The sequence below is a fragment of the Thermobia domestica genome, chromosome 4 (genome assembly GCF_964235325.1).
Source record: "Thermobia domestica chromosome 4, izTheDome1.hap1.1, whole genome shotgun sequence".
In the NCBI taxonomy this organism is placed as follows: Eukaryota; Metazoa; Arthropoda; class Insecta; order Zygentoma; family Lepismatidae; genus Thermobia; species Thermobia domestica.
This window is the reverse complement of record NC_137457.1, coordinates 293561645-293587169: the sequence shown is the minus strand read 5'-3', so window position 1 is coordinate 293587169 and position 25525 is coordinate 293561645. Positions and strand designations below refer to the sequence as shown.

Genomic DNA, 25525 nt, shown 5'->3' with positions numbered 1-25525 from the left:
GTAAACATGTGGCGTTCAGAGCACAAGGGTATCAAATCCAATTAACAAGCTTTTGAGATTAAGTTTGTGCGGTACACTTAAGTAGATGGAAAAGTTAGCACTGTTGTTTACAGTATTTGGACATTAATCGTTTAAGCAGCTTCAAATAGAGGTCTTAGCGATAAAATATATTTATATATATATAGAGAGAGAGAGAAATAGAGAAAAGACTTGATTCCGTTATGCACTGAACACGCCATATTTAAAAAAAAATCGACAGTAGTCGTGACTTGCCAGTTGCCATTCTTTATAACCTCGGCGTTACAGAGGAACGTGCAATAAATAAATAAATACAAATCATTATTCAAAATTAGTTCATTCGTAATTTGATTCTATAAATGAAGTTACATGATGGACAAATTATTATTGGAATACCTGTAAAAATACATTCTTTTGTACTCTAAACCAGGAATTTTTATTTTGCTGAGATCATTGTCTTACGTGAACATGTTAATAACTCTACACTTGTATGTTATACAGCATTTTAACTGTAGCTACTTTCAATTCCAATTAGTTTTAACTTGAACGTGCACTATTTATGGCATAAAAGTAACTAAATTTATTACACTTGAAATTTTCTTTTTCTATTTATTTATTTTTGCCAAACTTTCGCAAAAACAGAGGTTACCTTACTATCGAGCTGAGTTAAATAGCTCTTATGCGTTCATTTTGTGTTTTATTCATCACCTGTAAGTCAAGAATCAAAAATCATCAATGTCCACAGTGACAGAGAACAGACATGTTTAAGATATATAAATAGACATCTTTGATTGAACGTGTTATTGAGGAATATTGGCCCCAAAATTTCTGCATTTGACTAACACTGAAATATGGATTGCCAGTGATACTAATTGATTGATGTATTCTTTGTCAGTAGCTGGGCTGTATAGATAAAAATGTGCAGTCTAAAGTGGAATCAGAACTACTGCACTGGGTTTGATACTCTCCTACCACGATCCCGTGCATCAAAGATATGTGCATTAGATCAGTGATAGACTCCCACTGATATGTATTGGCGACCACGTAGTATATGAATGCACTAATAAAACTGCCTAAGAGGTAAACAGAAACAAAGCAAGAATGATACTGTTTTTTATACGTTGACTTTGTGATTGTATTGAGACATGCTAGCAGAACACAATTGCCATTTTTTTTTTTCATGAAGCATTACATTCGACATAAAAGTACCGCAGCCATCTATCACACCTGCTCTTACGTCAGCTCAATTTTGCACCTCAAATGCTGTTACCTGGCTAATTTATAACTCGGCAATTGTGAAACCTCTACAGTAACCCCTATACAGTTTTTTCACCATACAAAACACAAATACAGTAAAACTTATCAAGGTCATTACTGGTTATATATATATATATATATATATATCAACAAAAAAAGCCCACATTATGTAAATGACCAGTTTACAAACTATATTATTATGAACGGCCTATTGCTTTATCAGTTAACCACCGTTGACTCTCACAAAACTACGGGAAACGTAATGCTAGTGATAGCCCAACTTTACCAATTTTACTTCACAAAATACTGTGTTTGATATGAGTACAGCTGGAAGTGACACCTCACAATGGCATTATAAAATATACCACGAAATACTACTCACAGGGGTGTAGCCAGCAAGCTGTTGCAAGGACGCCGAGCTTTTTACATGCTAAAGCAAAACTAAAAGTTTTCTTTCAGTCTATGAAAGCATTAATAACTTCACCATATACATACATATGTATATTATTATTATTATTATTATTATTATTAAATAAAACGAACACTGTTTATGGCAGTCCATTTGTTTGACTATGTTTATCGGGTGTAAATGTTTTATATATAAAAAAATAAGATCAAACTTAGACACTGTTATACAATAGTAGAGTAATGAATTCGCAAATATGGGAATCCAGTTAGACAAATTAGGGTACAGTCAGCAACAAAAGTTCTTTCAGTTTGATGAAATTAGTTTCGTACATAACTTCAGAAAGGAAGGGCAATTTCAGTAGTTTTTAGTAAATTAAAAACAATGTAATTTTCTATACGTGCCAGCCATACCATCGTTATTGCCGAAATAAATTTTACCTTATTATTTCGGAAAGAACTTTTGTCGTTGATTGCACAAAGTGGATGATTAATTTCAATTATTCTAATTATTTTAACGGGTTAACGTGATTTATTTATTAAAAAAAAAAAAAACATTTCTTCAACATTTATTATAAACATTCATCATTTGCTGTACTAAACAAATTTAATGAACATTTAACAGATGAACTTTATTTGGGGATTCGGGTCCCTATTGCCTCCCTCTTCCGCGGCTACACCTGTTGACTACTCAGTACAATTTTTATCTGTCATGTTAACTAGTTAAAATCCATTATGTAATGTACTGACACTGCTCAACAATTCATGACTGATTATTAAAATGTTAACAGTAAACATTAACCTGGATGTAACTATGCAAAAAGGAACAAATTCATAAAATCTGAGATAAAAGATATAGATAGATGAAGGAAGGTTCGAAATTAACTTCTGCAAATCAAACAAAATGGTAATGGCAGTACATCGGCAATGTAGAAGCATGGAACAATTACACCCATCTCTTGTCTCAAACTAAAATGGGCAAAAGCGGTCCGATGTGCCGATTGTTCGTAACTTTTGATACACCCATCTTTGTCTCAATGAACTAAAATGGGCAGCAGGGGTCTGATGTTGCTAATTGTCCGTAACTTCCGATGCACACATCTTTTGTCTCAACGAACTAAAATGGGCAAAAACGGTCCGATTTTGTCGATTGTACGTAACTTCCAACACCATATCTGCATACATCTATTTTAATCACGCTCGAGTCTAGCCATAGGAGCTAAGTACACAGTTCTGACTGGATGGAGTTATCAGTTTCTCGCCACGTAGCATACATGTAACATAAATCAAAGGCCAAATGCTGTCGATCCTCATAGCAGAGCATGCTAGCTAGCGGTCTAGTAATGAAAATTGCTTTTGGCATGGGTTCAAACCCGGCCCAAGGAAAATCTTTTATTTTTTAAAATTTTTATAACATTTTTATTATTAAAATAAGATGAAAACAATACTCATTTGCCCTTATACGTAATATATAATGCATAAATTGTGCTTTTTCCACCATCTACCTAGAGATTTCTAATAGCCCTTATATACAATGACGTTATAAACCAACAGGAGAGTAAGAAATGGGGGCTCTCGCGAAGCAAGGAGTTTTGTAGGGGAAGTTAGAGAGGGGGAGGTGCCCGAGGCATCAGGAGGGAAATGGTAGGCATACGCTTCCTTGGGATGTAGTTAAATTTACATTCAAGTTGCACCATCCAGTCATGACGTAATGTCACGTGGTAATTAGTCCACTTTGCACACACAACTTTACTGATTAAGAAAGTGATTTATTTACGTTACGTAACAGCTGAGCGAGTGAAGGGAGTTAGAAGCCCCGCAGGGCTCGTTTTATTTCATTTTTGCCCCCATAATACCACGTGACATTACGTCACACACTCGGGTGGGTTTCTTCGATTAATATGTATACTACGGGGGCGGGCCAACAGATAAGTCCCGCCGATCAGAAACGTGTATTTAGTTCCTATGGCTAGGGTAAATCGCGAAAACATATGCTGTCTGCACTGCCTAATATCCACAATTACATTACAGAAGAAAGACGAACAGTACTTTTAACCAAGCACACTATGTAATCTGACAGTGTAAAATAGTTGTAAATAGACACTATGGCTGGTATTCAGAAAGAATTCGTTAATCAAGCATTAGCCACTAGCTCTGTACTAAAGAGGGTGCTTTTTGGTATTCAGTCTGCTTGGGTTCAGCTAATAAGTTGATTTGGGTATGATTAACCAATATAACCTCAGCACCACGAATGAGAGAAATAAATGTGGTAATTACGGAAATCTAGTTGTGCGCATGCGTAGCCTGTAAAAATGAAAATACGTATAGAAATACGAAATTCGAAATGTTTTCTTTGTGGTTTGACATCAACAACAATTTATAAATAGAGGAAATACGTAAAAGTCAATTAATATTAGTGACAATAGAAGGATTATGTTGTAATTATAAGGGAAGATAATTTATCGATCAGTTGTATGTATCCCTCAGAAAACTCTCTGAGGGATACATACAACTTCTCTACTCATCTCTCACTATTCATTTTAAGAAACAGTTCTGCTATTGTAGAGGACTCGGCCTAATAGTTGCTTCATAGATAATTTCACCCGATAAGATGAAAGAAAAGAAACATAGGTAGTTAATTACCTTCGTATTCTCATAATGTAAGTTTATTGTGGCTAAACCAGGGTACCCTCTGCTCTAAATTAATTACTCATATGTGATTAACTTAGTTAACTATTACGTGCTAATTAAGAGATTCTGAATACATTTCTGATAATCATGCGTTAGTCAAACCATTACTACGGAGCTAATCATTCGTCAAAACTACTATGCATAAGGCCCTATAATACTACACTAAATTCAACACTTTTAGTTCAAAATCACGATCTTTAATAAATAATCTCTGAGAATTTCGATTGTCTTCTGTTTGTTATACTGTTGTTGACAGCGTTGTAAACTGATAAGTGTGTATTTAGTATGTTGAAATGGAAAGTAATGAATCTTATATTCTGATTAAGCACTAGTATTTACAAGGGAAAATACTACTATTAAGGAACCAAAAGAAAAACTTGAAACGTATTATGAAGACTTTTGCTCCTCCTCATGGAACAGTACAAAAGTGAGTCACAGGATTTGATCGTGGTTGTGCAAGCACGAACAATGCTGAGCGATCGAGGCATCTAAACGAAGTCACATCTGAGGAAATGGTGGATAATTCATGAAACTGTTGACATATTGTCGAGTGAAGGATGCGAGGCAGCTAAAATGGTAAACATCGCAATCGAACGTGTTTTTAGTATTCTACATGAATATTTAGGTATGAGGAAGCTGTCGGCAGGATAGATGTCATGACGACTCACTGTTAATCAAAAGCAGATTCGTATGAGCATTTCGAGACAATGTTCCGACACGAAGCGAAACTCAAATCAGTTTTGAGGCGTTATGTCACTGTTGATGAAACATACTAGATACAACCAGAAAGCAAATAATAGACAAAGCAATGGAATCCAAGCGGAGAACGTGGTTCAGGAAAGGCAATAACTGTTCCATAGGCTGGTTTTAAGCCATTGCAATGATTTTTTGGAATTCCCATGGCCTCATTTTCGTCAATACTACGCCTCCTTATTAATCTTTTCACAAAGAATTGATGAAAAACCAAATCCCATATAGCGAAGAAGAAAATCTCCTTTATTAGGACAATACTCTGCCCTCTCCTCTGCAACTGCCATTCCCAAAGCTGTCAATTACACTACGAACTACTACTACTACCTCATCCATCATATTATTCAGATTTAGCCTCTTTGACTTTTTTCTGTTCAGAGATTTTAGGACCTATTTCGGTAAAAAAAATATTTGCGCGTGATGAGATCACGCTTGACACAAATACATATTTTGTAGGATTCACCACACATTTCTTGGAAGGCATAAAAATGTTGGACAAAGTGTCTCGAGCTAAAAGGAGACTGTCTAAAAATAAATTGATTTTCAGTACGAAATGCTTTTTTTTTCTTCCTCTCATTTCAAAGTCATGGACTTACCAAACTTTCTCGTAAATCTTTCGGGAAAACACGGTTCAACTAGGAGTTATTGATATGTGCAACAGTATATCTGAGGAACCATTATGTTGGAAGTAAGTATTAGATAGCTGTTGTCTTAGCGGTTGTTTTACGAAGACCAAAAATGTTAACATCAGTATTCACATGGTTTCTTCAAAGGATTTCTGATCTATTGATTCTTTGAGCATTCTGAACATCAAATCTTTGTATTTAAGAATTAACATATTCTGGAAGTTACAAACCAAGCTCCAGAACCACTGTCCTTCTCCACCGCGTAGAGAAATTGAAATACAACACACATGCAGTTAAGTAAAATCGACGTGAGTTTATTGATATCATTTCCCGTCATATGAAGAAACCTCCCCATATTTTGTACGATATGTCAATGGACTAACATATTAATTACTGTCACGATTACAAATTGAATGGGTGAAAACTCTAACAGTACGACTTCATTAATGTTGTTTCCGAGAATAATGAGTTTCAAGTTGGCTAATCCCATAAGTTTCTTACGAGAAGTGTGATTAGAAATAATTCTATATGTGGTATAACCTTATTCTGCTTAGATAACTTTACCACGAACTTTGTGGTGTGTAGTTGCCATTCATCAACTTATCTCAATTTTAAACTTATTACCAATATGGTTTTTAGCCACTGAATTTACAATCAGAAAGTAGAATGCCCATTGAAACATGCTTTACAACAAAATAATGTCATTATTTTAAGGAAGGGTTTCCTGTTTCATTGATTAAGAAACACAAATTTAAGTTTTTGAGTGCAATAATATTAATCTCGAAATGGATTTGTTCCTTTCTGCACCATAACATAAACTCAGTAAGTATAAACGCTCACAATACGAATCTATATAATTGTCAACTTTTAATATATTCCTCGAACAAGGATTTTAATATATATATATAATATTTTAATATTCTACAAAAGCCTTTTGTAAGGAAATACGATAAAAATGTAACACTTTGACATACTACAAAAATATTTTGTAAGGAAATACGATACAAATGTAACATTTTGACATCCTATAAAAATATTTTGTGAGAAAATACAATATAAAATTTTATTTGGTATAGTTACCAGCAAAAGAAAACATTATTACTATTCAACATTATATTCCTTTCTCGAACAAAACAATTATTTGTTTTGAAAAAATAAACTTTTGTGTGTCCTGTAGCAATGTACAGAACTATAGACGAGCTACTGTCCTAATCTTCTGTGTAGAACAAAAATTTGTGTTCAAATAATTTATCTGTGTAAACAAATAATCTGATAAATTATTCGAATACGATTATCCTTGCACTGAATAACGGTTACAATCGCTATTTCAATTCACAAGAGCGATTTAAGATGAAATTAACAATTAATCTCAGATTCACTCTTCAGAACGACAATTAGTTCTGAAATGGTTGGTTTGGTTAGAAATTGAAAATGGTCACTATGTTCTCAGCTGCAGACTGGGAATGATTTCGATACTCCTCAACCTTTTCATTAGTTGAAAGAAATGTATTTGAATCATTTTATATTAGGACCAAGAGTGTAACATTAGATTTGGATAGAGGTGGCTTGGACAAACAATGGGATAACAATAATTTTATTGAAAAGTGCGAAAATTACGGTCTTCATAACTTTCACGAAATGTAATTACGATTTCGAAAGTAAAAATAATTAAATTACTTCATTTCACGTAGCTGTAAGAGCTGGCAATAATAACTTCTGAAATTTTTCAATGCGACTCTATTATTCGATCATATTTTCGAACACATGCACTTACGAGGAGCGTCCAATAAGTTATCTACCTAAACAGGAAGAGAGGGGTGGAGCATAATTGACGCCTGACACGCACGCCAAGGCCACGATGGGGAACCTCGCTGCGCAATTTGAGATCAGTCGAAGCAACGCACTGGTCGTGACCAGAATGTTTGTTACGTAAGAAGACTTGTTGCACTACTTTGAGGAGGACAGGACAAATTCATGGCTCAACTGGTGACAGGGGACGAAACCTGGATCCACCATTAGGATCCTGAGAGCAAGCAGGAGTCCATGCAGTGGAAACATCACGATTCCTTGCCCCCGATGAAGTTCCGTACACAACCTTCTACAGGAAAGATCATGGAGAAAGACTATTTTTTTTCTTGGATTTCTTCGCTGTCCACAAAGTGGCGACGGTGCGTAGACCTCCATCGAAAAACGGTGATAACCAAGTGAGCCTATCTGCATTCCTTCGTGTCTAGGTAGATAACTTATTGGATGACCCTCGTATTTACAGCAGATATTGATCTAGAAGTGGATCCTGTAACTTAGGAACGAGCAAATCATATTGAGCAGTTTTCCGGAAAAAACACAAAATTAACTTCTACTAGATCTTGTCTCTGTTTTCTCTGAAGTTATTAACAAAGTGAGTATGCCGATGGGTGCGGATGTTATCATTTTGCTGGAGATGTACGGATAAAACTATATCATACGAAGTTATCAGTCAGGAGGCCCATATTATACAACTTTGTGTATGTTTATGTATGACATTACAAAATCTCTCTCTTTCTTAAAAAAAATATTTAAAAAAAAATTAACAACGAGCAACTTTTTATAACTAACATGTTTAATTCATAATGAACAATATTATCTCAATCCCTTGTTGATCAATATACTGATTTCGGTATAAAGGAAATACACCTAAAATCGTTGAGATGTAGTCTCAACATAATTTTCATAATAAATACTTTTAAGAAAACAGAATGTGGTCGAAAAACGCCTTTTTTTCCCATAGATACATGGTTCAGGAAGTCTGTATCCTATTCCAGGATCTCAGAGACGACTAAAAATGTGGAAGAACCGTAAGTCTAACTACACGGGCCAAAAAATTTTCATTCCCACTTCATTTCACAGAAGTGGTGTGGAGAGTGAAGCAGGGACGAATCCCCCCAGAAGAGGAAACTTTCTTATATTATATAAATAAAACCCATCCCAGAGTTTGGAGCTCTTAAAAGTAGCTCCAAGTAGCAGTATTACAACCCACCGCCCCCTTCCCCCCAAGAAGTCCGTCTGGATCCGCCCCTGGAGTCAAAATTTTTACATAGAATGAAGCTTGGGTAATATATCATTTGATAGAAACATTTTGCTGTAACTACAAGGTAAATATGTTCTTTCTATCCACAATATTTCTTTCATCAGGACTTTTGAACCACCACCTCACCCGATCTCTTTCGTATTTAAAATTTTTGTTCATTCCTCCACCCCACTCTACGAAGTGGACAATTTTGGGCTCTCAAAGTTTATTTCTTTCAACCCCCACGCATGCGCACAGTATCGATCGCATCGGATTAGGATTTAGGATTTGGATTTCTGGGCTTTCGGCATCTAAGGCCATTTAGTCCTTCACGATTTGAGGGATGACGTCCCTCGGCGAGCACACAATCCGGGGAAAGGGAAGGAATAAAGGATTGGGAAAGGAAGGAAGCGGCCTGGGACCTATAAGTTAGGTACCACCCCGGCATTTGCCTGGTGTGAATGAGGAAAACCCAGGAAAACCTCATTCAGGGTGGCTGGCCTGAAAAAGCTGTTACACTTTTTCGACCGAGTGACCCCACCGGGAATCGTCGATCGCATCGGGTTGTTTGAAGGTCAACACCAACCTATGATCTTTTATTACTTTGTGCGCATCATGACTCCCGAAGTAAACAGTTTTGGGAAGGCTATGTCGTGACACTTGTATGCCAAGTTTTTGGTGTCTAAAGTTCAATAACAGTGCAAAGGAAATGTGAACCACACTATAGGACCAACCACTATCACGAAGATAATTAAGCAACATAAAAACCAAGAGGTTCCTGCTATTAGTTCATCCATCAACGGTGTCGAATGTGATTGTGATGCAATGACTCCAAATGAAGTTAGGTCGAATGGTCCTATAGGAAAACCGCTCTATACAACGGATGATTGCCATACAACTACAAGTATCCAGAACTGTACACCGTACCTTGCGCAACAAATTAAATCTCCGGAAGGTATTTAAGTTTGAGGTCATTATTTAAGTAAGGCCCATGTTCAGAGAGATGGTCCAATTGCAAACGCTTCTTCGACTATGAGTGTCATATATTCAATGACAAGCAGAAGTTCGTAGCTACGCTGGATGAAGCTTGGATCTATCTATCCGATTGTGGTAAAACTCGCGCCCTAATTTACGCTTCGGCCAACCAATACTCCCATCCAGCATTCATTCGTCATTGTAAGGCAACTTTCTCGAAAGGTTTTATGATCGTAGCGGGATATGCTACAATGAATGATTCACTATTCGTCAGGTGCCAAAAATCTGCAAAATCAACTTTGCATACAGAACCAGCAACGCATATTGACACCTATTTAAGCAGAAGACCTACCTCGTCTGTATGGAAATAGTGAGTCCGCTTGTACCAAGACAAGATCTCATCACATAAAAAAATCTACACACAGATTTCTGGAAGGAATGGAACGAAACCACGGTATCAAGGCTCTTCCATTTGAAGACATACCGCTTAAGTCCTAAATGCAGGTTTGGTCTCCTGAAGAGAGCACTTTCCTCACGTCATATCGCCACTTTTCTCTGCCTGTAATGAGGAATGGCGAAAGATTTGCTTTCCTGTGCTACAATGGAAGTTGTGGGACAGGAGGGCCATTGTTAAGGCACACGCGATCACACTACGGCCAAGAGATGGTTGGCACTATGGTTTTTCCTAAGGTACTTTTGAATTCAAATTTGGACACATGTAAATGACTCAACTTTTCGTACTAAGGCACGTTCCTTGGTGTTATTCCAGATTTTCAATTGTTTGTAAAACTACAGAATGGCTACTCTGTACGAATTTTTCGATCGATGATTATTAGACCTCCCCCGAGCTATCAATGTTTATTAGATTTTTCCTCCATCTATATGGAACACCTAAAATTTGTCGGTGTATTTCCTTTACACTCACTACAGTTACTTGTAAAACACTTCATTCAAAAAAATCTTAAGAGGATTTGTGTCACAGATTATCACATCACATGACTATACAAATTCTTAGGCACTCAAGTGACTCACCTATACACTATTTTAATATACCATTACGTAAGGCACTTAATTCATTGTCAGATAATTCATTTGCATATTTCCGACTTTTAGAAATACAAAGTTCCCACTACGTCTTGAGATTGTCATCCTGATCCACTTTATCCTGCGGTGTATCCTATTTAACAAGACAAAAATATTTCAGAAAAATAAAGTTCCATAAAGGGAAACAAATTTTATTTATGCATTTACTTATTTATTACAACACTTTCATATTTATAGGTGAAGCTATGATCCCTGTTAGGAAGAAAATATCACAATACATTTTATTCTCCATATGAAAAAAGCGAGTTTCTTGTGCAGTGTTGCTTGTTTATTTCCGGTGACGTTACACTGGTTCCTCACAGTGAATTAGCGAGAATGATCAACGAATTGCTTAACCTCTTCGTTTATCCAACGTAACTAACTTGAACCTCCCACCCTTTGAGGACATGTCAAGGTGTGTGTTAAGGAATGCCAATCGGATATAAGTTGCAGCACTCCTCTTTTCCAATGTATTTTCTATGGAGCAAAAATATTTATAATAAGTGAGCAGAATTCAAGAGATAGATGTTGAAACTTTGTCCAAAGAGAAACTAAATAATTAGATCAGTTCATTAATATATATATATATATATATATATATATATATATATATATATATATATATATATATATATATATATATATATGTAGAAAGCAACTTAGCAACATGCTTCCAATAATAATTAAGCTCTTCTTAATAATAAACGGAGTATACACGGTGTCCCAAAAATAATGGCGAAAAATGAAACCACAGATTCCTGGCACCAAAACAAGCAAAAAAGTTTCTACGACATGTAGCCCGGAAGTGGACAGGGGAGAGCTAGAGAGGTTCGAATGTGGGGGAAAGGAACTTCACACCTGCCTATCGGGATAATGATAGGAGCTGGAGAGACCATAGTGGCCCTATAGCTTCGTCTTTCAGATCACCGGATTTGAATCCTCTTGATTTTTGTGTTTGGGAACACCTCAAAAACGTTGTTTACAACTCTGCTACTGACACACTTGCCGACTTACAAAACTGCATTGAACATGCTTGTGAACAGTTACGCAACACACCAGGAGGAACTCACTGCAGCTACGATTAGCACTTGCATAGATGTGGGTGTACAGCACATTCATTTTTCGCCATTACTTTTAGGACACTCTGTATATACAGATAAAGACAGATAGATACATATGCATATATATGTAAATGCCCAATATTCCTATGGATCTTAAAATCAAGATGATATAATGAGATGGAAAATGAAATCTCCAATTTCAACGTGCACGTTTGTGTCTTTTATGTTAAAGCAGGCTGATGATAAATGAAAGCTAATAATTATGAAAGAAATTGCGAAGTGGGAATGTGGAAGGAACCAGAAGAACCGCGAGAAAAACCGATGGACATGTTGTCCATCACAAACTCAAATGGCGTGAAATCGAACTAGGAACCCCTTGCACTAGAGGTTGGCTCTCTGAGCTACCGTACGAATAACAAGCACACAATATATATACACAGAAAAATGTTATCACAATCGATTTCCATTGGAACAAAATTACATTCTTATGAACAGCGATGTATTAGAATCCATTTTATGAGTAGACTTCTTTTCCAGACTTGCTTAAAAACTCTATTTTACCTCTTTGAGATTACAAAACTACAAATACGCTGAATGTACTTAAAATCCCATTACCATTATAATCAGCCACAACTGTCAAACTACTGAGAATTACATTTCCACACCTCTAAAGGGTCTAGTCTCATTTACTAAGGTTTTGCCATTTTATCAGACACCATGCTTTTATCCGTATGTTTACATATTTTTCATATAATAACTACATATACTTACCTCCCTAGGTTTTTCCTTTACCCCGATAACACCTTATGTCTAGAAGGTGTTACAAAAATTTGTCACAATATTTTGGGAATAGATTCCTCACATGGACCTGTGGTCGGAAGTGCGTAGTTTCGTAGTTACAGGGTGCTAAAACCATGGGGAAAAAATGAACTTTAAAAAAACATAGCTCCGCTACTATAGGACCGATCGTATTCGGGTCAAGACATCACTGAGGAACTAGTATGTGAACTATCCAAATATCTATCTTTGAGAATCTCCAGTACTTGCACACTCATTTTTAGAGAGGCTGTTTGGGAGTACTTCATCACTCTACAACGACCTCTCTAAAAATTGGTGTGCAAGTCTTAAACATGGATATTTGGATAGTTCACATACCAGTTCCTCAGTGATGTTTTGACCTGATTCAGATAGGTCCCACAGTAGTGGAGCTTGGAACTTTTAAAGTTCATTTTGTCACGTTTTTGGCATTCTATACCTCCGAAACTATCCACTTTGAGCACAGGCTCATATGAACTTTACTTTTACTTTGATGTGAGGAATCTGCTCCCGAAATATTGACAAATTTTTGTAACACCATATATAGGTGTCTATTATTAAATGAAGAAGATCGTCAGTGTTCACAGGTTGTTTTCTTACTTTTTCTTCTTCTTCTTTCATTTATAATATATTTTTCTATCCTGTATTTGCCCTTCACACAAGGATATATCATTTAACTTGTGATGAAGAGAACACAAGGCCCGAAATTCTCTCAGGAATCCACCCATTTTACTACAGTAACTTAAATGTTTATTCTTAGCCGAGTGACTTAAATGAAAAACACTTGAAACATATATAATTTTAATGTCCTGGTGCTGGTTTGAATTAACAGGAGTACCAGGTTCCATCTTTCCCTTACACGACTTCTCTGAAACATGGAGAACTCATTGATGTGAGTTTTAATCATACACTGGAGTACCGGGTCCCATTTTCCACCAGCTGCTCAATGTCTTCTCAAACTCGGGAAACTCATTTATGGGGCTTGAATTCACTGAAGTAATGGTTCTTACATTCTCCTAGAGCGTAATGGTTCTTACATTCTCCTAGAGCATTGGTTCTCAAACTTTCTGATAACACGGACCCCCCCCCTCTGTTCATTCGGAAAGTGTTTTAGGACCCCCCCCCCTTGCAATGCTATCTGAAATTTCACATGGTATTAAAAAAAATAATGCAATAAGTAATTTATTCTAAAGATGCCTGATTGTTTCCTAGTGAACGAAATTTCAATAGAAAACACGGTTACTTTCAAGACTGAAAATCATTTTTTTCAACAATAATAATATCTCTGTGCAATATTATTGTTTCAGAGTTGTTCTTACCTTTGCTGGAAAGGAAGCGGTTAAAAACCAATATGTGTATGTTATTTTATATATATTTTATTTTTTAATTTTTTTCACATATTGATTGAATCAAAACAATGTTACTTCTCTGTTGCTATCTTCCAAAACGATTTTACATTAACAGCACGTAATTTAAGTTAAGAGTTACTCGCAGTGGCGGATCTACGAACATATTTTTGGGGCGGTTTCTCATCTTTTTTTCTTCTTTTTTTTAGAATTCCCAGAATTGGGGGGAGGCTTGATGTTTATAAGCATAGAAATTATTAACATTTACTTTTTTCTTTTTTTAATCTGGAATTGGTGGTAGTGGTGGGAGCTTTTCGCCACTTGAAAATGAAATCCATGAAATTCCAAGGTGTCGTGCTTAATGTACAACTACTTTTGAAAAAGTGCCCTAACAAAGAACGAATTTCTCCCACTTGAAGTAGTCTTATATAACGGTTGACCGGCTTCAAGGCAGAAATTTAGTGAAGTAGGAAAACATTTAAATTTACAAATGTAGGTATACTTTCTTTGTTTTTAGTAACTGAGAAAATAATTATTGCATAAGAGATGTGAGTTCCATTTTATTACAACACATTTCAATTTTACGCGTCGCGAACCCCCTGGCTAGGTTCCACGAACCTCTAGGTGTCCGCGGACCCCACTTTGAGAACTACTGCCCTAGAGATTTCAATTACCAAAATCATGAAGGTTTCATTAAAACCCACTCAGTAGTTTTTAAATTAAATATACATACCTGCAGCACCAGTTGAAAATTTTATCATTAATATCGAATATACTATAGATGAAGTCCCTTATTTCAAAGGACACCGCAAAACAACTTTATTTCGCGACTTTATAACAGTATATTGGCATGAATATCATACTACATGTGATTAGCTGTGACAACTTACCTCTTCATCTGAATTCGTAGTATCAACAACCACTTTCAAAGGTTTAGGTTTAAAATTAAAATGTTCTCTCATATGCGTCTTGAGGCTCAATTCATCTGGAAAAGTCTTCTTACAAAGATCACAGAAAAAATACTTTGTGTGTATCCGCTCTACAATTTCTGGTCTTTTAATCCTGAAATAACATTTAAAAAAAAAAACAACGAAATAAAGAAATTGTGTGGCATATTTTTCTTAACTAAATAATAAAACTAACTGTATAATGCAAATGCCAATGTATTTACGTTGGTTCTAAATTAAGTACTGGCAACATTGAACGGATATTGACGATCACATTTCAAGCCTTCGATAAACTTCTTACGTTGCTTTGTACTGTTTTCCAAACCCGTGGCAGCTGTCTCATGCCGTCGGTGAAGTTGTTTTTATTGATCTCGGCGATGAACCTATCTACAGTGCGTCGTAAGAACAGAATATCTGGAAACCTGGTGCCTTGGATAGGTTCTTTCAGGAGTAGAAGCAGGACAAAATCGTCTAAAGGGTATAGCAGATGTTCCAAAACCTCCCAAACAATTAGGTCACTGTGTACCTGTCATGAGACAAGGAGCACTGCAGTGTCTCCTTCAGGATAAGTCACACACTTTGGTGACTACGCTCAACTTCTGCGGATACCTCCCTGCTGCAACTGAATAAGTAGTTTTGAAAAGGTCATGAGTCAGACAATGGCGATTTTGCTTTAGTCCAACTTTTTATTTATTTATTTTGGATCCCCAATTGCTCACAACAAATTGTTCATTTCGTACAATGACGAAAATTCTACTTTCTTCAAACAGAAGTAGATCATTTCATGTCTATCAGGAGTTTCAAAAATTAAACAATTTCTTTTTCCAGTGTCTCATGACTTCATTTTTCTGACTCATGACCTTTTCAAAACTACTGACTCAATTTTAAGACGACCACTTGCTACAACGTAACAGATGCTGACTCCAACGAGTCCAGTTTGCTGATTTCTTCTGGTCTGAACGAAATGCCTCGACTCACCGTGCAGCCTTCTGATACGCCAGCGCGTCATTATAATTCCTTCCTGCACTCCTTTATAACACTAACAGCAGTTTTTGGCCACGAACCACCTGTCTTTGTATCTAAGAATGCTCTTAAAGTTTTGAAAACATGCTTTAGGGCACCTGGCCCCATCAATTACGAGCAGCTCCACAATTATTCGCTTTCCCGACTTTTTTGTACTGTTCACCAGAACCATTTCGAACTACTACTTTTCAGACTTTCACACGCATGATCATGCTGTATCCTTGCCTCCTGACCGTGTTGCCAGTATTTTACATACAAGCCAAGTATCACAGCGATAAGTTTTCCAGAGAAGCTCTTGCTCTCTTTCTCGGTCGATCAACGGACGAAAATCGACGTAGTCATGACGGAATTCTCATACAGAATAGTCCATAATTAACCTTATATGAAACGTAGTAGTATTAAAATTAATGGCCAACTAAAGTAAGAAACTGTCCTGCCACTCAAGTCTGCTGCTTCTTTAGGTACTCCAGGATCGACGATTAAAGGTGGATGATATTGTAAATGCTCTAGGCACAAGTGAAAGAGTATTTTACATTTTGACCTAAGAATCGTGCATGAAAAACTATTTGGAAGGTGAGTGTTGCGGATGTTGGCATTTGACCAAAATTGGATCAGAAAAAAAAAATGCAAGGATAAGTTAACTTATTTTAACAAAAATCAAAGTGATTTTATGCATGGATACTACTGATAAAACATAGGTACAGTATTACGCTCTAGAAATGAAACAACTCAGAACAATAATGTAATGCTGTGTTGAGTAATTCATGTCTAAGAAATGTTATTTTTATGGAAAGTAAATTCTCGTTAAAATTGGGTAAAGTTCGCATAAAATACAGGTGCACTCTGCCTGCAATGATATACTCGAATTTCTTCTGCTTCGTAGCTAAGCGGTTAGCGTACGCGCCTTTGGTGTGGCAGACCCGGGTTCGTCCCGTCTCATATAGCCTCGCTGCTGAAACGGACGTTTTAAATCAACTCAACTCAAATTTCATCTGCATATTCCTGATTATATTACTGCAGAATTGTCGCCGAGAACAGTTACCACCAGTCATTTAGTTTTGAATGTCATGTTCAAACAGCCGATGTTAACTTATCAAGGTATCTGCTGCACACTTATGTTGACAGGAGTTAAACTTTTCAATGAATTAATATCTACGAGTTTAACGTTCCTCTTCAACACCTCAGCTACATGGAAGGTGGATCTATAGCTTAACGCATATTCCAAACAACAACAACAACAACAACAACAACAACAACAACAACAACAACATCATCATCATCATCATCATCATCATCATCATCATCATCATCATCATCATCATCATCATCATCATCATCATCATCATCATCATCATCATCATCATCATCATCATCATCATCATCATCATCATCATCATCATCATCATCATCATCATCATCATCATCATCATCATCATCATCATCATCATCATCATCATCATCATCATCATCATCATCATCATCATCATCATCATCATCATCATCATCATCATCATCATCATCATCATCATCATCATCATCATCATCATCATCATCATCATCATCATCATCATCATCATCATCATCATCATCATCATCATCATCATCATCATCATCATCATCATCATCATCATCATCATCATATTATTATTATTATTATTATTATTATTATTATTATTATTATTATTATTATTATTATTATTATTATTTGCGAGAAACAGGCTCCCTAATCAAATAACTTCTTCCTAATATTGAAAAATAAAGCATGAAGGCGCAGTACAATGCACTTACTTCACAACACTCTGAGAATCCATTTCTAAGTACCGTGACAATACTTCTTTCCGTACATTGTATGAAACTCGTCTCCCTGTTTGTAAATATCGTTTTTGTCCTCTCCAATATCGTATGCGAAATTCTGGAACACCAAAGACGCGTTCTGCAGACAGATTCCCATGTTCTTCTGCATGATGAATTACTTCCAATTTAAACTGTGCGGTATAACTGAAAAAAAAATTAAAAACGTTTAAAAAATATATAACAGTTGCTGTGTAGAAAGTGGTTATTTTAAAAATAATAATTTGCATTTATTATCTAACTATATTCTCCATTTATTATCCAGCTATACTTCTCCTCACCCGAATTGGCGTATGGAATCAGCTAATAAATTCGCAGTGCGCTGTTATGAAACCTTCAGGGAGGAATCTAATCATTCACAATTGATTTTGTTCGTATTTGTGGACAATTATGAATGATTAGATTCCTTCCTGAAGGTTTAGTAACAACGCACTGCGAGCTTATTGGCTGACGCCATACGCCAATTCTGGTGACGAGAAGTATAACTGGAAACAATGAACCTATTAATATGTTTGTCTTCTTCGCACGTTTGATACAAGATACACATGTCTACGGATTTCAACGAATCCAAAATCAAAGAAACGATAAAAAGATGTAAAATTCACAGAATTATTTGCTGTCCGATTAGACTTTCAAATATTGCAGATGATTATTCATAATATTGGGTTGAGGCATAATTCCGTAGCGTTATGATTTGACCTGGTAACACTGCACTGCTGTTCATTTGTTTACTATTTTTATATTGCCACTGTTTACTTTGGAGTATTGTCTTGTGGAATACGAGTTGTCAGCAAGATTATTACAAACGACTGTTATTTCTTCGCTATTGAAGATGGAGTGCCAGGTCGAGAAAAGAGAACATTTTCCGACATATTCTGCTGTACAAGTTTAACCAAGGTCCAAGCGCAGCAAATGCAGCTAGGAACATCTGTAAAGCGTACGGAACTAATGCCGTCGGTGAAAGCACAGGGAAGGAAATGTTTTTCTCGTTTTAACCTTTAAACTACGGAGGTAAATTCTTTAACCTTTAAACTACGGAGGTAATTTACATTTAACCTTTAAACTATATTTAAAGCGTTTTCGTAAGGGTTTACAAAGAAGTCCATTTCTTCACTCCTATTTATCGAAGACACATGAAACAAAAAGTGTTATAAACGTTATTGTAGTACCATTTCGAAATCGAAATATCCGTAGTTAAGACAAGCAACAGGGTATTTCGAAAACGAAATATCCCGTAGTAGGTTAAAGCGTATCAGTTTGATTTGCATGATGGAAAACGCATAGAAAAAACATCCGATTTTGATGAGGAACGTTTAAACAGTTTGATCCGCGAAAATCCACGCCAGACAACCACAGAATTGGCTAGTGTGATGGAATGTGACCAAGCAACCATCGTTCCATTTTCTTGCTGTGCTTCAAGGACACAACTTCGAAGATGAAACTGCTCTCCAAACTTGGATTGAAGACTTTTTAAACTCAAAACCAACAGACTTCTACAGACGAGGGAACCAAAAACTACCCCAACGTTGGGAGGAAGTTATTAGCAATGACGGAGATTACATTGTTGAATAACCGCTTCTTTGACTTGATCAAGTTTGTAAATGACTTTTACTGAATTTCATAAATAAAACATAAACAAACAAACTTAACAAACCTATATTTAAAACGCTACGGAATTACGCATCAACCTATTACATGTCTTCACGTAACATGGAAGTGAATGTTACAGATATAAAAAATATTGGGTTTTAAGTTTCCTATTACACGCCACGCGTTCCTTTAAATACCCACACTAAACTTAAAACTAGGCGATGAAGTCACTAAAGTATATGGGAGGCTACATGCTTAAAGGATCGACTTTCAGCTTATATTTAGATTCTAGACTTTCTGTAAGAGTACTACTGACTTCATTACACCTGGTATATCTATCACACTTGTGTACAACGTAGGCTGGCTATCAGCACCTTTGGTTAAATTTTGCCAGAGTGAGTGTCCTAACATACACAGTCTGACCCATAAATTTTAGAACTCAAAAATCTTTCTTTCAGTTTAACGTCCCACGAATGCTGCCAAGCTAGAGAACCTTCCGTAAACTAGATCCAGAATTCAATCCCCTATTCAATCAATCATTCCAATAAATAAATAAATAAATAAATAAATAAAATAAAGAAGAAAAATGAAACTTACTCTTTTGTACTCCTATGAGATTTCATATGGGTTTGGAGGGCTTCTTCACATCGGAACTTAACACCACACATATCACATCCTAACCGAAGAAATTTGTTCGCATGAAATTGTTTTGAGTGTTGCACCATGAGTTCCTTATCTGGAAATCGTTTACTACATTCTGGACAGCTGAAATAATAATGATAATATCAATATAAAGAAACCAAAATTAATTTAAATCCTACGAGTACATTGTTATACATAAACGTATCCACTTTCCTGAAGAAAAAAAAGACGAACTACGTAGTCTTTTTCGTCGTGCTTATTTGAAATGCGAGGAGGAAATGGATTTTTCTTAAAAGAGATTGCTTCCTTTTACGGTAATTAGATGTTTAAATATCTAATATACAATCTATCTAAGGTGCTGCGTATTGCAGTGTGACAAATTACGCAAGTTTATATTTTATCTTCCCCTTAATATTTAATGTTTATTTCTGATGTGTGCAAAAAATTGTTCCTTATATCAATACCAAGTAGCTACTTAATTTTACGTTTAAAATTTTCAAATTCCAGTTTTATATATATATATAAAAGAAAAGTGAAGATTTGGAATAATTTTACAGCATTTATTTTCTAAATGTTGCGAGTAGCTACATGATATTTATGGCAAAGCAACTGGAATTCAGCCTATCAAAATTGTTAAAACATTTAGTATTATTTTTTATTTGCTTGCTATGATAAATATATATCGTGTCCCAGATAATAGCATTAATATTTATTGCTGTACTTTTAATGATGTTTGCTATACATGTCCCCAATAATTTTGTGCGCTGCAACGAGTTCATAGATCTGGATCTTCTCAATATTTTTGTCTATCCATTTTATTTCATCTTTTTGTGTCAAAATTACTAAAGAACGCGCCAAACTGACTACCCTTTGATTCTCTGATCACGTTCAAATATTTGACTTAAATCATATCATGGGGGGGACGAGGTGGCTCAGTGGTAGAGCGTTCACCTCCGGTGCTTGGGGTCCCTGGTTCGATCCCAGCTCGTGCTGTGTGGTGTGGACTTTGTGGTGGATCCCAGCTCGTGGGTTTTCTCGGGGTTATCCCGTTTCCTCCCACTTTCTTCATTTCACTCATTTATCATCACCACCGTCTCCTTTAGCCTAACCGGCATAACCGTGGGACGTAAAATTCAAAGATTTCAGTTTTTCATTTTTTTAAATCATGTCATTTTTTTAAAAAAAAAATGAATTAACTATAGTGCTGCCAAAATGTCTTGAGCCGTGAGAAAAATGCAAACTAAAGCTCACACCCTCGACATACCTACGCGCTGAGCCAATAAGAGTTCAGCTGTTGCTTAGCGAGAGAAAGGGAGTGTAACTCCTTCAGCCAATAGCAGTACTCGGAAGACTAAGTGTCAAGTCAATGTGGTATATCTATAGCACCACAGGAAATAGCCAAACCGGCAGTATTTCATGCAGTACTAGGCTTTCTACGTATTTGTCAGCTGACTTGTAGATTTGATTACGTGTCTAGTGAAAAGGTTATTGTGTTCACAAGTTCTTTTAAAACTTCTGAGAAACACAAATTACAAAAACTTGTCAAACTCAAACTCGCAGCTTATAGTTTGTAAAGTAGTAGACTAGTAGTTTTGCGAAATACGCCTTTTTCACTTTATCTATTATACGTTTACTTAAAAAAAAAAAAAAAAACTTTGATACTCCTGAATTGACCGTAATTGCCATTTTGAGTCCCTTCTGTGCCCCACTACCCTACGTTGCCTTGTTATATGTAGTTCTCTTTATATTCAGAAATAATCTCATATTCATTGATTTATTGCACCACTTAACCGTCATACAACAAAACTGGACATGTCAGTTTGAAATATATTGCAATGTTCTACACGTGTTAGCTGTAAACAACTTCAGACGAGAACCACGAAGAAGACGCTGTCGACCATCGCCGAAGATCAACGATGTCAGCCGACATTTTAGGATAAAAGAAGATACAGCACCGCAGAAAGTGTAACCAGTTCGGTTCGTGGTCTCTGTGTGTTTTATTTGTAACCACCCGGGGATCGTGTCGCTGTTCGTGGTTCTGTCCTCCGTGGTCCTGCCAATAAGTATTCTCCTGAGACGTGATCTTACCTGGATAGGACGATGAAGGACCTCTCCAAGAAGGGATCACAAATTGTTTCCAAATCGCTCGTCGGTCTCAATGATGAGATGAGCATTAGGCGCCGAGAGGTACGGATATCTCGTCTCGAAAACCTCACGAACGATCAGACGGTCATCCAGACCATAACGCACACAAACATCATTCACACAAACAACGAAAACACACTGGATTAAATAACACTATACTTATTTATTAGAATACTATTATATAAAAAAATAAAATAACGAAGAGAAATGAACACAACATTTAACACAGGATATGCATAATAATCTTCATTACTAAAATCACATTTTGCCTTTTTAATGCACTGTAGCCTTTTTTATTATATGTATATATATATATATATATATATATATATATATATATACACGAGATTATGACTGAGATTACACTATAAATACTTTTCTCACACCATTGACGCACTTGGGGGATTAGCACTGAGGGAAAAGTTGCCAGGATAATCCCACGCAGAAATCCAGTTGCTGCGTCAAACAATCCTGAAGCGTTAAGATGAGTTAGGATAAATTAAAAAAAAAAGTATCCAAAGTAGAATGCTAATGTTGGAGGGCACGTTTATAACTGACAGGTACGCACAAGGTATGTGAACCTGGGACTTCACTAGTTTGGGCTAGCCGTAATAAAACGTCCTTCGCCGGCTAATAGCTTGTGCCCTTAACACAAAGTCAGACTTAATTCCCGACGCAACGTGCGTGGTGGCTGCACACAATTCCGGAGTCAAACTCGCTGAGTACAAAAGTTCTAAATACGAGCTGCAGTGGTTGACTGAAGAGTGTTGGCAGTTCATTCCAAAAACCACTCAGTTAAAGCACCTGTATGCACATGCAAACAGAATACGGAAAATAATTTATGTTAATTTTAGTCAACTGGCCACGATGCACGAGACATTGCGATAACTCGGGCGTGAGAAAGTACAGATAAGGAACTACAAAAGCTATGAACTTGGCGTCTCTCTGGTGTATGAAGATCTGGTAGCTAGTATTTCCATAAATGATTAAAGAAAGCACTTAATTCAGTTCCAAATAACTGCAGAATATATACTGTACATATAATAAGTCAGGGAGAAACACTGAGAAGGTTCGTCGCTCAGTGAAATGTTCTCACCAAAAAGCAATGTTTTAAATATATATATGAATAAACAATGAGAGACTTCTTTGTCCAGTTGTGTGGGAAAGAAGCAATTCCCACCGAAGAAAGAACTGATTTGCATCGCAGAATAAAGTATAAATCGGAAATAATAATCACTGTCTTTACGAAATATACAGAGCGTCCACAAAAAATACTTCTATAACCTGGTAGCGGTTATAAAAGCATCAATCTTCACCGATTGATCACTGCCACTACTTTCTAAGACGCTTGGTCTCTGATAGCTTCCCCTCGCTTGGACGTCTGGTCCTCGCAATAACCTCAGCATTCATTCTTTAGGACGCTCGATCTTCGAGAGATCCTTCGCTTGAACGCCTCGTCCTTCCATTAACCTTACCAGTCTGGTCTTTGAGTTTTATCGTCCTCTTTAGACGCTCGATCTCTGAGAGGTACCTTACGTCTACTCCTTTGCCAAAAAACTTTGGACCCTATCACCCTAGGACGCTCGGTATCTGGCTCCCTACAAATCTCATCAAACATCTAAAGAAGATTTATTATTTGACACTGTAATTGTTGTTATTATACATAAGAGGAATTTTATAATAAAAGGTGATTGGAAAGTCGAAATTTTCGTGTACTATTTTTATGCTCTACCCTAAAAGAGAACTTCACAATATACATAAACATATATACAACTATTACATTTAGAATACTCTACATTCACTAATACCTTATAATACATTTTACTTTTACGTATACGAATTATTTTGAACATATTCTTCAACAGAGTAAAAGCACTGTTCTATGAAATACCTTCTAAACTTGATTCTGAAGTTTTTATTTTTATTTTATTTTATTTATTTATTTACTTTACAGAAACTTGATTCTACCCCGACTGAATGTAATTAATTACCCTCACTGATCAGTTCATACGTGAGTTTTATTTTCTTCTTTGTTTTATTTTGCTTGACATTAGTAACGGACTGATAATATCATACTTTATGAATAATTACAAACCTTGCCACCGCTACCACTACCGGCTCCCTGACGATGATAGACCAACATCGCACTCCATCGAGTCACGTTTAATTTGATAATGATTTGCACGACACAGTACTTTGGAAACGCATCAGAAATAAGCACCAAGAGCCTCTTCATGCCTAAATGGTTAAAGTTCTCACTTTTAATCTATGAGGTACAGATATGATTTCCAGTGTTAGAATATATGCATTGGATGCTACACTAAATCGAAAGTAAACGTCTCGTATAACCTCGAAGCTGAAAAGGGACAAATTACAAACAAGTAAAAGCAATTAAGTAACATGTAATGGCATGTCAGAGCACTTTACGGACGAACGTTTTTCCCAACAGACAGTTTATTTCTTCGCAGAAAAGACCCATTTAAATAATTTTTATTTTAAAGACATTTTTGAAAACTACAAAGCTTGCTATAAGAATGAAAAGAAAAGGGAAGGCTATGCCCGTTCTCATGCTTAGTGGACATTAATTCTACGAGGGACATAGCGCATCGCTCGTCCGGAATGTGTTAGATAATACACTATTCTAAGGAAAGATGGGTGGTCAGGTTGTTTTCAAAAAAGACTAAACGTTATTGTATATTTTGTGAAACATCTAAGGGTAAGGTTATACCGAAATACTCCTATTTCATCATTCTCTTTTCAATTTTCCTATCTTGAATCACCCTTCATCCTTCATAGAACAGCGTGTTTATGTCGAGTTTAGCGACCAATTTTTCTCACTGAGAGACAAATCAGGGTTGGCTTCAAAGCGGTTCGGTGCCATCAGCATATCTGCAGTAGAGAGAACACCTGCAACCCTAGTTTACATGTCACTGAGCAAGCATAACTGCTGTTCATCTGTGTGTGTGTGTGTGTGTGTGTATAAGAGAGAGTAGCCAATCAGCGTGCTGTCCACTTTATCATACGATATTAACAAGTTTCATTTAAAACAACGTGTTTGTTTTGCTTTTTCCGCCCCATTGAAGAAGGAAAAGGAAAGGGTGAAATGGGAAAATTTTGGTATAATTGTACCCTAAGGTGGGCAAGATACATGAGAAATCTGACAGACAGGTAAATTCTAGCTGGGTAGCCTTTTGGATTTTTTTTTTTTTTTTTTTTTTTTTAGGTAGACCAGGAAGAACATGCAAGAATAAAT

At 36.3% G+C, this 25525-nt stretch overlaps 1 protein-coding gene across 3 annotated transcripts in view; it reads right to left on the bottom strand.

The window, feature by feature from the left end:
- Positions 1-1396: 1396 nt before the first annotated feature.
- The window catches only part of LOC145684187 (uncharacterized), a 60383-nt gene continuing 36254 nt past the window's right edge, over positions 1397-25525 (bottom strand). Inside the window, exons 5-8 of one of the 3 annotated variants that reach the window (XM_081756204.1) lie at positions 20083-20250; positions 17833-18042; positions 14965-15136; positions 1397-10945 (exon numbers count right to left, since the gene is read on the bottom strand). In XM_081756204.1, the coding sequence (XP_081612330.1) occupies positions 10898-10945; positions 14965-15136; positions 17833-18042; positions 20083-20250 (598 nt within the window). In that variant the 3' untranslated portion in view covers positions 1397-10897. Of the gene's footprint in view, positions 10946-10999; positions 11329-14964; positions 15137-17832; positions 18043-20082; positions 20251-25525 lie in introns of those variants that run through there. The other 2 variants (XM_081756205.1, XM_081756203.1) reach the window with 2 other exon arrangements.